Source organism: Heloderma suspectum, chromosome 5, assembly GCF_057233095.1.
Source record: "Heloderma suspectum isolate Gila_16-S chromosome 5, 16-S_ref, whole genome shotgun sequence".
Lineage (NCBI taxonomy): Eukaryota > Metazoa > Chordata > Lepidosauria > Squamata > Helodermatidae > Heloderma > Heloderma suspectum.
Window position 1 is genome coordinate 166,022,888 of NC_139462.1, and position 16,260 is coordinate 166,039,147.

At 40.6% G+C, this 16,260-nt stretch overlaps 1 protein-coding gene across 3 annotated transcripts in view; it reads left to right on the forward strand.

Annotated features, from left to right (window-relative positions):
• SNRK (SNF related kinase) overlaps nt 1-16,260 on the forward strand; it is a 58,740-nt gene that overhangs the window by 32,441 nt on the left and 10,039 nt on the right. For all 3 annotated transcript variants that reach the window (XM_084858230.1, XM_084858231.1, XM_084858229.1), the window contains 3 exons: nt 7,274-7,415; nt 8,766-8,978; nt 11,155-11,289. In XM_084858230.1, coding sequence (XP_084714356.1) covers nt 7,274-7,415; nt 8,766-8,978; nt 11,155-11,289 — 490 coding nt within the window. The remainder of the gene's footprint in view (nt 1-7,273; nt 7,416-8,765; nt 8,979-11,154; nt 11,290-16,260) is intronic.

The following is a 16,260-nucleotide window of genomic DNA, read 5'->3' on the forward strand; positions in this document are numbered from 1 at the left end:
ATATCTCCAGAACACTTGAGGTTGCTCAAAAGCACAATAATAGAAATTCAGCTAGAATATATACCATCTGTCAGGAAAGATACCATTAAGTCCAATAGGTCATCAATATGGTTAACAAGCGGTGTCAATGAAGCTATTAAAGAGGGAGTGGGGGAAGACTTGCTTCAGAAAATGGAAGTTGTGCCTAAATGAAACCAAAATAACACAATTGAACAATAAGGAACTGAAAAAAGGATTTTGAGGAGCATATTGCTAATAACGTTAAGACCAACTATTTTAAAAAATATTTAAATACATCAGAAGCAGGAAACTGGTTAGGGAGGCCATTAGACCATAGATGACAAGGATATTAAAGGAGTACTAAAGAAGGGTAAGTAATTTGCAGAGAAGCTGAATTAATTCTTAACTCAAGCATAGTGGTGATGAGATTAAGTTCTGAGATTTTATTGACAATTGATAACAAACAGATGGTATCCATCTGAGAGTTCTTAAAGGACTCAAATGTGAAATTACATATCTTTGTTAGAAGATCAGCAAATGTGTCCTAAGTTCAGCCACTGTGCCAGACAACTGGAAGGTGGCCAATGTAACGCTAATTCTTAAAAGGGGATCGTGGATGGGGGTCAAGGAAATTAGAAGTGGCTTAGCTTAGCATCTGTTCTGGGTAAATTGGTGGAAAAATAAAATTATCAGGCAAATAGAAGGAACTGCTCCTCCAACCACTGGCTAAGAGGTTCTGTGCCTCTCTCTGCATGGAGAAAGGGAAAATGGGTGGATTACTTTGAGACAGACATGACCTTTAGGAAAATGTATTTCTTTCAAGCATTTTCACCCTGCTCTTCAGCTGAAAAAACTCCCAGAGTAGCGTATGTAAAATGAATAAAAACAAGACAGTCTCTGCCTGCAGGCTTACAATCTAAAGAACATGAGTCAAAAGGAAAAAGGGATGATTAGGGAAGAAGAAAGCAAGAAAACTCAGGCACTAGTTTGTAACATTAAAAAGTATATCTTTTAATGACCAGCCAAAATAGAAGAGTTCAGAGGAGGCTTTGGGGTTCTTATAGCACCCAAAAACCTTATGGTGGCCCAGTTCAGATACAGTATGAAAACCACTGCTTAGAATTATGGGATGAGCCTGCTCAGGCTTGCATGTTCCCACTCCTGCTTAGCGTGAGGAGGTTGAAAGCTTCCAGTTTTGCTTTAGAACTAACCACAGATGTCTGTAATGTCTGAATACATGGAACTGTGGCAGAATCTAAATTATATTTGAATAATAGATTCATGGTTTTCTATCCTGGTTTGTTACCTAACAATAGTTTGAGCAAACCATTGTTTCCCAAATTCAGACATCACAGGGAGCTGTGGTTGGTCCTGGAGCAGAAGCTTTAGATCTTCTCCTTGGAAGGTGGGAGAAGTATGCTAGTCCAAGTCTTGTGCAGGTTCATCCCTGTACTGCTAAAACATGATTAGTGCTGTGTCTGAACCAGGCCAGTATTTTAGCAATGATAAATATAGCAATATCCTCACTATTTGGAGGCCTACAGTGAACATAAACTTTTCTGAGAAACATTAGAATGAACATTGTAAATGTCTGATATGCAAAAACAAAACTTCACTGTAGCTCAGTTAAGAAGTAATGACAAATCATGGATTGGTGCTATAAATGGAGCCTTGACTCACATATTCCCTAGTCAAACCTGGTTTACGATCCTGGGTTGCAGAGAGAGTACAAACAATAGCTTGCTGGTTTGAATGCAATACCAGCAAACCAGGAAGCAAGTAACTTCTCGGAGTTACACATGCATTGCATCTAAACAGAGCCTATGACATAGCAGTGATGTTCCTTAATATTATGCTAGCATGAATCTGGAAAAAATTGTTCAAATCAAAGGGCCTGTTCACATGTCATGCTAACCCATGGTGGGTGATAACCTATGCAGAGTTGGTTGTTTTCCAAACAGCCTACTGTGCTCCCATCAGAGATGATCAGGCAACAAGCTATGTAGCATGGTTTATCCCCCCCGCCCCCCGGTAGTTTGGCTAGCTGGCTAGGTGTCCCTACTTCCTTTGTGGTGCAAACCATATCCCGCCATCCCTCATGCTGCCTTTCCAAGCCTTTACCGGGTCTTCTATCTCTGCCCAAGTGCAACAAAAGGGGTGGGGGCCTCCAACTCCTTGAAACCTTCCAGGATGGAGACGATATTTAATATACAGATTCCCCTTATGTGGAGCCACCACATGCACTACTGGATAAATGTTCAGCTTTGCTTTTTCATGGAAGAGCGAGGATCTAACCATGGGTGAAACAAAGCATTTGCTTCTCTTTCCATTCCTGCCCCTCTTCCCCACTCCTTATTCTGTACCCACCACCCCAATTTTCAAGCCGTGCTGGCTCCCCGCTCACCAGCAGCAAACCCACAACACACAATAAAAAGAAACTTTTTATTGTTATACAAAGCAGCTTATTTGGCTTGCTTAATACTGGGCTTGCTTAATACTGCCTTGAATCTACCCGTGGGAACATTTTACCAAGGGGAGGGGCGAGCTCCAACTCCTTGAAACTTCGCAGAGACTGGACAACATTTAATATACAAGATCCCCTTATGGGGAGCCACCACATGCTGGATAATTGCAGAACTTTGCTTTTTCATAGAGAAGTGAGGATTTAACCACTTGTGAAACCATTTGGGAACCATGCTGTGGGGGGGGCAGCGAGAGAAGGCGGGGAGATGATTTGGAGTTGGAGACACAGCTGAATGTGGCAGGAAAACAAGTTTGCTCAGAGATTGCTGGAGAGGAGCAAAATGGCAGCAGCATTTTCAGCTGCTCTTGCTGAGTAGCTCTGTAGGTGACCTCCATAACCCACACTGGTGAGACAGATGGCACACTAACCCACCATAGGTAAAACAACCCCTACTGCAGACTATGAGTTCTCAGGGTGGGTTGTCTGGGGGAAACAAGCCACTATGGGTGGGAAAAACAGTTCACAGATGACATGCCAACCCATCATGGGTTGTTCCAGAAAACAACCCATCGTGGGTTAGCATGTCATGCGAACCCAGTCAAAAAGTTAGCTATCTTTCCCTGATACAATTGCTTATTTAAAATATGTTAATATGTTATGCCAATTATATAATGACTTCATGATTCAGATATCTGACTTTCATCTTGTTGTAGGCACCTAACCAACAATACCAGTATAATTAAATTTAGATTTCTATTTTAATTGCCACATTTTGTCACCTCTCCTATTCAGAATTTTTATGGTTGTAGTTTAACTTCTTGTTTTACATTTTCTTTTGAATTAGTATGCCCTTGCTCTTTGAAAATAAACTAATTTTATGCTAGTTTACTTAATTTGTGTTGGGTTGGATCCAATGGAAGGAGGGAACCATAAGAAGATCCCTGCTGGATTAGACAAAAGGCCTACTCTAGCATCCTGTTTCCGAAAGTGTGGCCAACCAGACGCCCTTAGATCCCACTTGGGGGCTTCCCCATAGGCAATAGTTGCCACTTGCTGTTTTGCACTGACTGGTATTCTGAGGCATGCTCTCTGTGATCCTGGAGGTGGAATATAGACATAACACACCATCAGTAGCTTTATCCTCTGTGATATTTTTAAAATCTCTATCATTTTAAATCTTTATCCCTTTAAATCATCACTACTTCTTGTGTTAGTGAATTCCGTAGATGAACTGTTTGCTGTGTGAAGGAGTCCTTCCTTTTATCTATCTTGAATCTCCCACTATTCAGTTTCATAAGAGAGAGAAACTCCTCCCTATCCATTTCTCCACACAATGCATAATTTTATAAACCTCTATCATGTCTGTACTTATTCACCTTTGGGGTTTTTTTTGGTTTTTTTTACTAAAAAGCCCCAAGGGTTGTGAACCACTTTTCTCACAGGAGAGTTGTTCCAGCCCTATTCACCCAGTTTTGAGAGTGCTGTGAAACTTCTTATCTGTAGTGATTGTCCAAACCATATAGTACAAATCTTGTTGGCCCAACCATAAATCTACTTGTGTTAATTTGGCAGCAAAGAGAAATGAATGTCATAAATTTAAAAATATTTGCTTCCATGTACAGCCTAAAACTCATATTGTTATACTGAATTGCACTTTAATGAACCTTGGGAGCAGGAGACTTTGTTCCTCTACAAATTCATACGACTGCTGTGCTTTATTTCCTGTCAACATCACAATTTGATGATGTCATCTTGGATTTCTCGTCTTTCTGTCTATGTATGTGTTAGTGCTACTCATTTCCTTGATTGTACCTGCATTGTCATTAGTGGCGTAACACTAAACTTAATTCTTTAGACCATGCACTGCGCAGCAACAGCTCAGACAGGAAATCCTCTGCTGTGGCCATCAATTTCCAAACCAGAAAGGGAAGGGTCAGAAAAGAGGAAGTACATAGAGCCTGTCTCTACTGTTTTAATGTTGACATTATGTGAAAACAGCATTTTGGATTCATTAAATAACAAGTGCAGTTGGACATAATGATGACACACCTTCTCTATTAACAAGGTTGCTACCTTGGCCTCAAGGGATCATACAAAGAAGCTCAAATTGTCCTGATGAAATAACTTCATAGTATTCAGTCTCAGACTTACTAACACAGTGGAAGGTTAAGTTCATGGTTGAAATGAATAAAATCCTTTTGCATACCCGGTGCTAGTGGTAAGGGGTGGCGGGTGAGAGACTTGCCTGAGCCCTGTGATGTTTTTGCTATGCTAGGCTTTGCATCATCTCTTGCATCCTTAAAATATCTGCACCACCATCTTGTGGTGGGTTGCTAGTCTATCCCATGGAACAGTAGATCTGATCGTCTGTTAGATTGCTGAGTGATGTACAGTAGATGGGCAAGAGTTTCTGACTCCCAGGGCTTTAATAGCAGCAACAACAAAAATTGCTCCCTCTGCCCCTAAATTAGGCTTTTAGAATTCCTGATCTGTTGTAACTCAGATGTAGATTTGAAGTTGTCATATGGAGGTCATCACAGTGTAAGGCTTATGGGGTGCAATAAGTAACTGGCCGTGCCACCTGACTGAGCCACCACTTTGTACCTGACTCTGGTCCTAATAAAAAATACCACATTAGGTTCCACAAAACTTGGAGTCTGCCTACAGTTGCCATACAAAATACTAGCATCCATGTTCACAGCTTTTCCCATTTTCAGCCTGGTGCTTCTCAGCCTGCACAGCTGTCTTACAAATTTAGATAGGAAGAACTCCATCCTCTGCTCCCCCACTCCCCAGTTCATCTCACTGCAGTTTGTACATCACTTTCTTATGGAGGATGGGGAAACATTAGATGTGGACTCCTAATGCTGGACTATTAGAATGAGTTTTCAGCTGCACTGGTGGTTCCAAGGTGGCTGCTAGTGTATATAGCTTGTGTAGATATACCATTATCCTTCATATTGTGTGGTATTATGACAAAATTCATGTGGATTTACAGGAAAGATGCATGAACAAGGCCATTATGAATGTGTTGTTTGCAGTTCTTTCCAGCAAAATCCCTGAGGATTTCTCACTCCATTAGATTAGAATGTTTTCCATGTATATTCTCTGTGCTGGGAAAAAATATCTTTTGGAATTGGCCCAAAAGATACCAAGCCAAAAAGCCTTGAATAGAATTGGTTTGCAAGAGTACTAGTAAGCTTCTCTCCATGGCTTTTGATGGGGATAATGTGATTTATTTAGTTTTGGCCACCTTCATATCTTTAGTTTTAAAGCCTTGGAAATTGAAAGCACACATCTGCTGTGACACTATAGCGATTTCAAAATATAGTAGACGTTCTAGTTGAACAGCAGCCTCGGTAGAATATAAAATTTGGTCCAGCAAAGAGAAATGTATAAATGACCTAGGCCTTCACTATGGAATTTATGGCTTAACGTTTTTTTGTTTGGAGTTCCATTTTGAGAAGAATATTGACTGTCCCTTTTTTCTACCCTGCACATCTAAATTACAAGCTGAGCCTTGGTGCTCTCTGCTTACTAGATTTTAGACAAGCATGGCAGGGCCAGTTAGTGATGTAGCTTGGTTTCCATGGTAGTGACTTGATGTTATGTAAGGAAGTTGCATGTACACTGCCTGGTTGTCATGGTTCTGAGAATCCTGCTCAAAACAGCTCTTTCCCAGCCATTGTATTTCAGTAGCATTTGAAGGTACACAGGTGCTCACCAACAGCACTTGAAATAACAAACAAGACCCCTCACTTTTATTTGTGTCACAGTTGCAGATTATACAACCTGTTAGTCCTTAAGAACTAAATCCTATTTTAAACTACAACATTTATTTTTAAAATCATTACTTTTTCCAGTTCCCCTCCAGCTCTCATTCAGATCTTCTTCCTAAATATATTTCACACAATTCTAAATCCAGTTTTTAGGGAAACACTTCACAAGCAGTGATTTTTCACTTGATACAGTCCAGATTTGTCAGGAAAATATGCCATCAGATCATTTACATATGGCAGCAACAAGTACAAAAATCTAAAAAGAACCAAACACAGATGATGGTGGGAATTCTTAAAATAACCATTAGAACTCTTTAGGGGACTGGTGAAGGTTTCTGAGGGAGGAAAATGCCTAATTTTTGGCTTGATGGCTAGAAACAGGGATTTAAACAAAGTTGTGGGCATTTCCTCTCATTCTTTTCTCTTTTCCTCTACAAATTTTGCTCCTTTAACTTAGTGTGGAATTGTGAACATTTTCAAGCTGTTAAATATTATTTTATTGCATCAAATGTTTCAGCAACTTAGTATAGCTCCATTATTCCTGATAACAACCAAAAAACCCTGAAAAAAACTGAGGTTAGTGTGTTGCAGAATACAATAAAATACATAAAGGGGAACAATTTGTTCATAAGTATAGAGGCTTTATTTCATTAATATACATACCAAAAGTGCATCTATCCAAGGTGGTCACATTCTAGTCCTTGGGGCAGTAGGTTTGGGTTTGATCGTTGAACTTAGTTTTTATTTTAGTGTACTTACAAGCTGCCTAATACTGAATCAGACCATCGGTTATTCTAGCACAGTCTTCTCTGTTCAGGATGGCAATGGCTTTCCAAGGCCCGAGGCAGATATCCTGCTACCTGGGATCCTTTTAACTAGAGGTTGATTCTGCTGAATTCTGTTCTTGGATAGGAAGGAATCTTAAATCCCTTTCTGTATAATTAAGACAGCTATGTCAGTAGGCCCTAGTTCTGAATAGTTAAAACATTGGTTCACATTTACTGTTAAAGTTCAATATTTTTTCTTCCAGATATATGGAGCCTGGGAGTTATCCTTTACATGTTGGTATGTGGACAACCACCATTCCAAGAAGCAAATGACAGTGAAACCTTGACCATGATAATGGACTGTAAATACACAGTGCCATCTCGTGTGTCTAAAGAATGTAAAGAGTAAGTAAAATATTGTACAGAATGTCTTGTAATTAAAATCATAATGCTAACAGTTCAGTAAAGAGCCAGTGTGGTGTTGTGGGTAGGACTGGGAAATCCCAATTCAAATCTCCATTCAGTGATGTAATTCACTGATTATGCAAAACAGTAGCAGCTCGCGTATGGCACGCAATCCAGCAAATCATGAGTTAATTAACCCATGATTTGCTACCATTACATGCAAACTGGGTCACAATCTTTCAACCTAACCTACCGCACAGTGTTGTGAGGATAAAATGGGAGGGAGAACCATGCATATAACACCTTGAACTCCTTGGAGAAAAGGTGGGATATAAATGAAATAATAAAATGTAAAATACATTCTATCCTCATTCCTGAAAGTGTTTTCTTATCAACTCTTCAAACATCAGTCTTTATCCCATTCATTAAATAACTGTCCATGTGTAGATCCTCAACTGGAGGGGGCAGTGTATTCAAAGTTGAGGGCCAAGTGGAAAATATGGACTTGATGGATGCAATGAAACCCAAGAATTCTTTGGTGGCTTGAAACTAAAAACACAGCAAATGTTAATTATTTTATTGAGCTATTTTTAAAATTTACATGGGTCATTGTGGAGTAATATTTAATTTTTGTTACTAGAACAGAAGGCAGGAGTTTAAGTTTATATAGTTTAAGAACCCAATTCTACTAAATAAAAATCGTGGCGTGTTTGAGATGAAAGATTTAACTGGCTTCTTAATTGCAGTTTTGCATTCATTATAATTCTAAGTGCTTTTATGATTGACACATTCAGGGTCACTGCACACTGCATTTCCAGTATTCTTTCATAGAATGGTCTGAAAAACTAATATGAGTGGAAAGTAATAAAAGGATAACTATACTTTGTAAGGTATATGTGCATCAGAGCCTCTCTGTTGCAGATTTTCCCTTCTGTTGTCCGTTGCTATATGCCTTGCCCTTAACTGTGTTTCTGTACTGCTGTTTGTAGTATATATGTGCAAAGAGCATCAGAGCATTGAGGAACAAATGAAAATATTCTTATGTTGGTGGGGCACACCAGCTTGGCATTTAAACAAAAAAGCTGACATCCATACTCTCAGATGACCTGATTTGCATGTTGGTTACCTTTAAGCTTGGGGGATGGTGTCTCTTGGATGTCTGTCCAGACATCATGTGGGACACTGTGGAGAAATGTTGTACCTCAAGGACATAATTCCAGGAATCTAGCCCAAATCCAGGTCACCCGTTGGTTGAGGAGTCAGCTAGAACATATGGGGAAAGTAGCTTTGGGGAACATACCCTAACGTAATTATGTTAATATGCTTATAGAGCTGTATCTTTGTTCCTAGTTTAATTACACGAATGTTGCAAAGAGACCCCAAACGAAGGGCATCTTTGGAAGAAATTGAAAACCATCCGTGGCTACAAGGAGTTGATCCATCGCCTGCAACAAAATACAATATTCCTCTGGTTTCATACAAAAATCTTTCAGAGGAAGAGCACAACAGCATAATACAGCGAATGGTTCTGGGAGACATTGCAGATCGAGACACCATAGTAGAGTAAGCTACCATTTTATAGTTTTATTTATTTCCGTATTGCAACTATTCCAATCTTTGTTACAAGAAAGTTGCTTTCTGTATAGTATGTAAGAAGACCCCTAGTAGTGAGGCTGATGTCTCTCCCGTGCAGGGTTGGGCAACTTGTGCCCTTCCAGATGTTTTGGCCTACAACTCCCATCAGCCCTAGCCAGCATAGCCAATGGCAAGAGGTGATGGGAATTGTAGGCCAAAACATCTGGAAGGCTACCAGTTGCCTACCTCTGCTCTACTGTCTAGTGTCCAGACTCTAGTTCATCATTCTGTTTCCAACAGTCACCAGCCAGCTTACAAGCAGAGCATAAAGGAAACAGACCTCCCCTGTTTTATGTCCCCAACATCTGAAATTCAAAGGAATATCTGCATGTCTGTGATATTTTTAAGTATTTTATTCCACTTTTCTACTTTTTTCAGCAAGTGGCTCACAACAAATAAAACAATAAATTCATAAACACAAATAACCAAACATTGATAACTTGTTGGAAATAGATGACCAAATCTGGGCAAAATGTGTTCAAACATGCCATGTTAAAGAACGACTAAAATACTCATACAGTCATTCATGTTACTTCTCTCTAAAGGGTCTGTGTGTTTTCTTCCTGCTTCTAGGCTCTCTAGGCAATGTCTTTATCAACAGTTACTTTCTTACAGTGTGTGATTGAGAGGGAGGAAAATGGGGGGGGGGGGACGTTGCTGCTGAAGTGCCTGCATGCCAGAGAGGGCAGCCTGGGTTGCGTGACCCACCTTGTTCACTCCTGTGTTTTATACAATTTAATCTGGATAATGGGGGATAATTAATGTGGGAGGGTTGGTTGCTATCTAGAGGGTAGGTATTTACACTGTATGACCATCTGTCTCCTTATATGTACATTTGCTCTTTTTAAACTGTGTCTGGTTATAGTCTATGCTGATTTTTAGGTATGTTCAACTGCTAAATACTGAAGGTGGGACTGCTGGATCCAGTTTGCTCACATTCTGTGTAAAAAGATATTGAGTTAATGAGTGTACATTTTTCTGTCAGTCAGTTTAAACAGAAGTTTTTATTGGCTAGGAAGTCTGCTGTTATACCTAACGACTGAGCAGACACACTTCAAGTAGTTTGGCTTGGTGTCCATGCTAGCTGATGAGAAGCTTCCAATACTAAGGCTAAACTTCCTCTTAAGCCCATTGAGCAAAAGGAGCAGACTTGCTTGAAATGCCAAATCTGATTTCTAGAAACAGAAATTAAGAGTGCCTTCTGCTATCAAAGATCAACTTCTTTGGTCAGTGACCTGCTGTTTGACTGGCTGCTACTTTTCTGTGAAGAAATGGACAGAGGCTGTCTGACACAGAGAAGGTCTGTTTTGCTTCTAAAAGTAATCTGAACCTTGCAGAATTTTACCCATTATTTTTTCTAGATTGGCCTTCAGTTTCATTCTCTTTGGTTAAAAGTGACAAGAGAACACAGAAGTGTTCAACATTTGCATATTTAAAACAAACATGTAGCCTGTTTGTGTATTTGTGTGGTGTTGGGCAGTGATGGGCTAGCAGCAATGCTGCCACAAGCTTGAGGGGAAGTAGGGAAAGAGTGTGAGAAGGGGCTATTCATGGTGAATGAGACTCTACTCCCAAGGCAAGTTCTTGATTAATTAATTCATCAATGACAGGGACTCTCCCCATGGGGTCACCTCTTCCTGCAGTGAGACCACCCTAGGGAGATAGTGGAAACAATCCATCTCCCAGTAATTCTAGTCACAAATGGATATGTACACTATGCACCAGAGGTTCATCCTGATGGAAGAGAGGACTCTTTTGTAGATCGATGTTGAAGCAAAAGTGAAGTATAGTGTTATCTGACAGTTGCGAAAGGTTACTGAAACACAGACTCACATTCAATAAGTGACTGTGATCCAGGAAAATCTACTCAGCTTTTGAATGCTTTCCTTAATATATCCTACTGTGATTATTGAATTTGCCACATTAGGTTGCCCAGTTCTTTGTAAGCTAAAAGCCATTTGTCAAGATGTCAAAAGCACTAATTTCTACTTTCAGGCACTCCTGTATTTGCTTTGAAGAGCATTGTAAGTTGTGTTGGCTACATGTCCAGTTTCAGAAAACCATTGATGTATGATGTGTTCCATTTTAATTTTATTTCCCTTAGGGCTCTGGAAACTAACAAATACAATCACATCACTGCTACCTACTTCTTACTAGCAGAGCGTATTTTAAGAGAGAAACAGGAGAAAGAAATACAAACCAGATCAGCAAGCCCAAGCAATATCAAAGCACAGTTTAGGTAAGACTTAAATATACTCAAATTGCACTGAATTTAATAGTTTTTCTTTAAAGAATTTAAGGGACCTGCAACTTTTTTTTGGATAATGTTAAACCAGGGGTGCACAACTTGTGGCCCAGGGGCCACATGTAGCCTCCCAAGGCCTTATCTATGGCCTCCCAGGGCTCCGTGCCCGCCCCCCCAAATTCCGCCACCCATTGTATTGTTGTAGTTGTGGCTACTGCCACCAACTGCTAGCCTTCTTTCCACCCCTTCCCCAGGCTGTTCTGATAGAGATCATTCTTTCCTTGCTGGTAGCTGGATCATGTGTGTATGTGTAGCCCCTGACCCCAAGCCAGCATCACATGAGCCCCTCAGGTCTGATAACATTGTGCAGCCCTGCTTTAAACATAAATTTTTAAAGAAGTTGTAAAACAAATGTAGTGTGCATCATTTCCAAATGTTGTTAATAGCTGCTGAACAGTGAACAGTGAGTAAAGACTGCTAAACTTTTCTGCAGTTTGGAAGTTAGAACCTTATTCACCTGTAACACAGCTGTAGAATTACAGCTTCATGGGAAATTGCTCCTTTTAATTTTTCCTACTATGATGATGTTGCCATTCTCAAACTTTCTGCCATCAAATCCATAGCATGGGATGACAGGAAATACCTGAGCTCACACTTTCCACTGTACAGGGTACAAACATAGCACATAATGAATCAACTTTCTACCATTGCAGAGTCAGCTCTTTATTCCAAGGGTAGAGAAGAGGCAGAATTTCCTTCGGCTATTGGGCAGTATAGAAATAAATAAATAAATAAATAAATAAATAAATAAATAAATAAATTTCCCATCACCAAGAATAAGAGTGCTAGATAGAGCTTGAAGTCAATTCTTGCCCCTTCCATAGATTCATTGTGAGGAATGTACAATTTCATTCTTCCGTCTTCATGATGCCTCTTCCCTGCTGCACTTCTGTTCAAAGCAGTTTTGCATGTTGATATCTTGTGGGAGGGAACATCACCTATTACCAGCTGCGAAGATTATTCTGCAGTGCAAAATAGTCTGGTATAAGCCCACTTCTCTTTAATTCTAGACTAATTGGCAGGATTTGAGTCTTTTTATAATCCTTGGTACCTAATCTAACTTGATTGGCTAGTTCAGAGTAGGTTATGTATTCTTGATTAAAGAAACCTGTTGGTGGCTTTATTAAACTTATATCTTCAACAATGCACATTCCTTCTCATAGAGAATGCAGATCAGTTACGTGAACCCTGCGATAAAGTATTTCCCTTTGGTGGCCTTAACTTGTATGAACTACAGCATGAGAGAAATTACACAGACAACTATCTAAAGGGGCAAAATACACAGATGTTCTTATATTAATGCTAGAAACCTTAAAGCTAAGATTGGTGAGCTAGGATGCCTGTAATAATAGCATGTAGCTGCCTTATACAGAATCAAACTACTGGTCTCTCTAATCAAAAATTTGATGATGATCTTGAGATGCAAAAAGGTGAGGCAGTCAAAGAGATAGTAAAAACGTTAAGTTAATTATTGTAAGCTTACCTTGACGACTTTGGGTGAAAAAAGCAGGGGGCAATTAGGAAAAATAAAATAAATTGCCTTAGGAAGTCCACACAGTTGTATTTAATTTCAGAAATAGAATAGTTAAAGAAGCTGAAAGGTATAATTAGGAGGGTCGCTTAAAGAAGACTGGAGTTGATTTAAAGCCACTATAATAGAGGCTAAAATAAGATATATACTGCAGAATAGAAGAAGCACAAACAAGTCTAGGAAGATGCCATTGTGGTTAAAAAGCTCCATCAAGGAGGCTGTATAAAGCAAGAGAGGTAATTTTGAGAAATGGACATCTTACCCAAATGAGGACAACCTTACTTTTCAAAAAGTAGGGGCTGTGTGGGGAGGACATTGTTTACAAAAAATTGTGTTCTTTAAAAATCAGAGCAAATTGCTTTGGAGAGAGATTTCAGAGGGAAAACTGTGTGGGGGAAGTGTTAACCCCCTCCCCCCGCAGTCCCAGTCTGGTTTGGAGGGCATGGCATGGCTGCTTTTTGAAAAGAAAGAGATATTGCCAGTCCCAATCATAAGTTGCATCTAGTGTGACCGCAGGACAAAGGCTGCAATCTTATGTGTACTTGGAAGCAAGTCATGTTGTGTTGAGTATGACTTAACACTCAGTATACATGCATAGAAATGGGCTGCATAGACACACTTTCAGAAAAACCAATTTGAAATTGACACTAAGTAACAAAAGGAAATAAACTAAACTATTTTTAATTTTAAAAAACATCAGAAGCAGGAAATCAGGCAGAATTGCAGTTGGCCCATTAGATGTCAAAAAGGAATGCTGAGGAAAGGCAGGGAAATTGCCACCAAGCTAAAAATTATGTGTAATAAAATGAACTTCTGATTACTACAACCAGAGAGTGAAAATTGGACTGGAAATGTACTATTCCACAAACATATATGGTTTACCAGGATTATCTGATTCCTGGGTTCCCTCAACCCACTCCAATCTGATCTTGTCCCATGTTGATGAGAAATGTGCCGACGATAGTGTGGGATATCTGCTATTCATTTATATTAAATGATATCCCTGAGGACCAATTATTGTCCCCACACTCCCTTCCCCTCCTCTGCTTTTTTGACAGGTTCCTTACTTCTCTTACTTTGGGATTCCAGAGCATACCGTTGGGTCTTGTTGGCCTGATTTCTAGCTCTCTATTTGATCTGCCTGCCCCCAGGCTAGGGAGTGAAGGCCTACAGCTGAATTATCTGCCCCACGTACACATGGAAAGGCTCAAGCAGTTTCTTTGAAAGTGACAGGAGTTAATGGTGATGGTTTTAGAACCTACTCTAGATGATATTTTAAAAGTTCAGGTTGGAGGTACCATAATATTTATTAGCCTTGCTTTTTCTCTTCCGTTATTATTTCTGTGGCATTTCCAAAGCAGCAAAGAGTGTCTACCCCCACCTTTAAATTTACTTAGTCTACAATGACGAAACCATTTCTGCATTAACCTTGGGACTTGGGCTTAAAAAAGGGGAAGGTGGTATTGTATTCTATGCCGCTTCCCATATAATGATTTCTTAAAATGCTTTTTTTTTTTAAAGCTTGGGGAGGAGTTGGGTTACATAAGGGGTGTTGAACCTCTTTCAGGTTAAATTCCATTTTGGAGAACCACTCGGGAGCCATATTCCAGTGGTGAGTGGGTCTGAAGGCAAAAGAGGTGGGGCCAAAAATACCAGCATATTTTCGCTTAAATTTCTTACTGACAGTAACTAAGGGAGCAATCTTACCTAGATAGGCTGCCTCCAGACTTGGAGGCTACTGCCTATCCAAAGCAGGGCAGGAGAAGCACGGAGGGGATCATTCTCTCCACGTTTCTCTTGCCCTGCTTTTTCAGCTACACAGCCAATTGCAGCTGTGTAGCCGTGGGAGCATGGAGTAGGGAAGGAGGCTGCTGTATGACACATAGGATGTTGTCAGGAGCGCCCTAGCTGCCTCTTGCAGTCCCCTCCAATAGCCAACTCAGGACACAGACAACGAGGATTCTTTCCAAGGCTTTATTCCTTTATTCCTTTATGACTCTTACAGATACTAATCACTAGCAACCAAGCAAGGAACTGCACTGGGGATAGATAGCAGAGTAGCCTAAGCTCCAGGTAAGGCAGTTGGTCCCCATTTGAAGGAGAACCGCGGGAAGACTCTGAACTTATGGGCTATGGAGAGATCCTCCCTCTTTCCCTTGGGTCCTCGGGACGCGACCATTGTTTTAGTGCCAAATGAGCAGAGCGCCTCCTCTCGGCGCCCTCCACCTGTCGTCGCTCCCTGCGTCTGTGCCAAGCATCCCGCAAGACCCCCTCCAGTGCTGTCTCACTGCCAGGGTCACTATCTATCCCAGGAATGCTGGCAGGAGGAATCTCTGCCAGCAGCTGTGCTTGTGAGAGATGAGCGAGCTCTTCTCCCACAGATTGCTGTTCTTCCTCAGAATCAGAACTGCTCTGGGGCTCTATGGGCTCAGTTTCCACCCTGACAGATGTGTCGTACAGGCAGTTATGCTCTCCCTACCCTGGAATGCCCCCAGCCATGGCCCTTTCCGGCTGTTCTGCACTCATCTTGTGAGCACGGAGGATGGGGCTGTTCCGTGCTGCCTCCGTGGCAGCGCAGAAGTGGGGGGAGGTCGGTTCTCTGGGAACCGACCTTGGAGCACAGGTTCCGAGGTCGGTTCCCAGAACAACAACATATGCCATAGGATTGCTCCCTAAGCTTTAAGCTGAAATGCCTCTCCTTTTGGAACGGAGAAAAACGGCATAAAATCTGGAAAACCACCAAAAGGTTAGTGGTTGGGGAGGAAGGGGATGGGCCAGGGGAAGGAGCCACAGTTTTCTGTGGAAAGCTGGAGGGCTGGATTTGCCCTCAGGCCTTCAGTTCTATACCCCCTGGAGATTACATCAATATAATAATAATCACTTTAATGCTTTAAAAATGTTAAGGAATTAATGCTGTTGAGAAAGAAAGATTTTAAATTGTATTTATTATAAAATGCCTATCCCACCCTTCTTAGGATAGCTACAGACTCAAAGATTGGGATCCAGAGAGTTTGTGTGTGGGCATGCTGAATGGAATTTTCTACCTTTTTTTCTTTACACAGCAGATTCCCACACCATATCAGAAATTGCTTTTGAAAGTCTTCAGAGTGTTGGACCAAGAAGCTTTGAGAAACCTAAGGCCAAAGCTACTTTGGTTATCCAATCTGACAGAACAAATTGTTCCGTTCTTTGGAACCAGGCAGATCAGTAGAAATTTAGTTCTTGGCCTCCTTGGTCAATTCTAAAATGACATGCCAAATTTTGCTATTACATATTTTAAATAACAAATACCCCCTGTGATGTTAACTTTGAAGATTTCTTTGCACTTTAGAGTCACTAAAATTGTATTTTTCTGTTTACTTTTTTCACTTGCT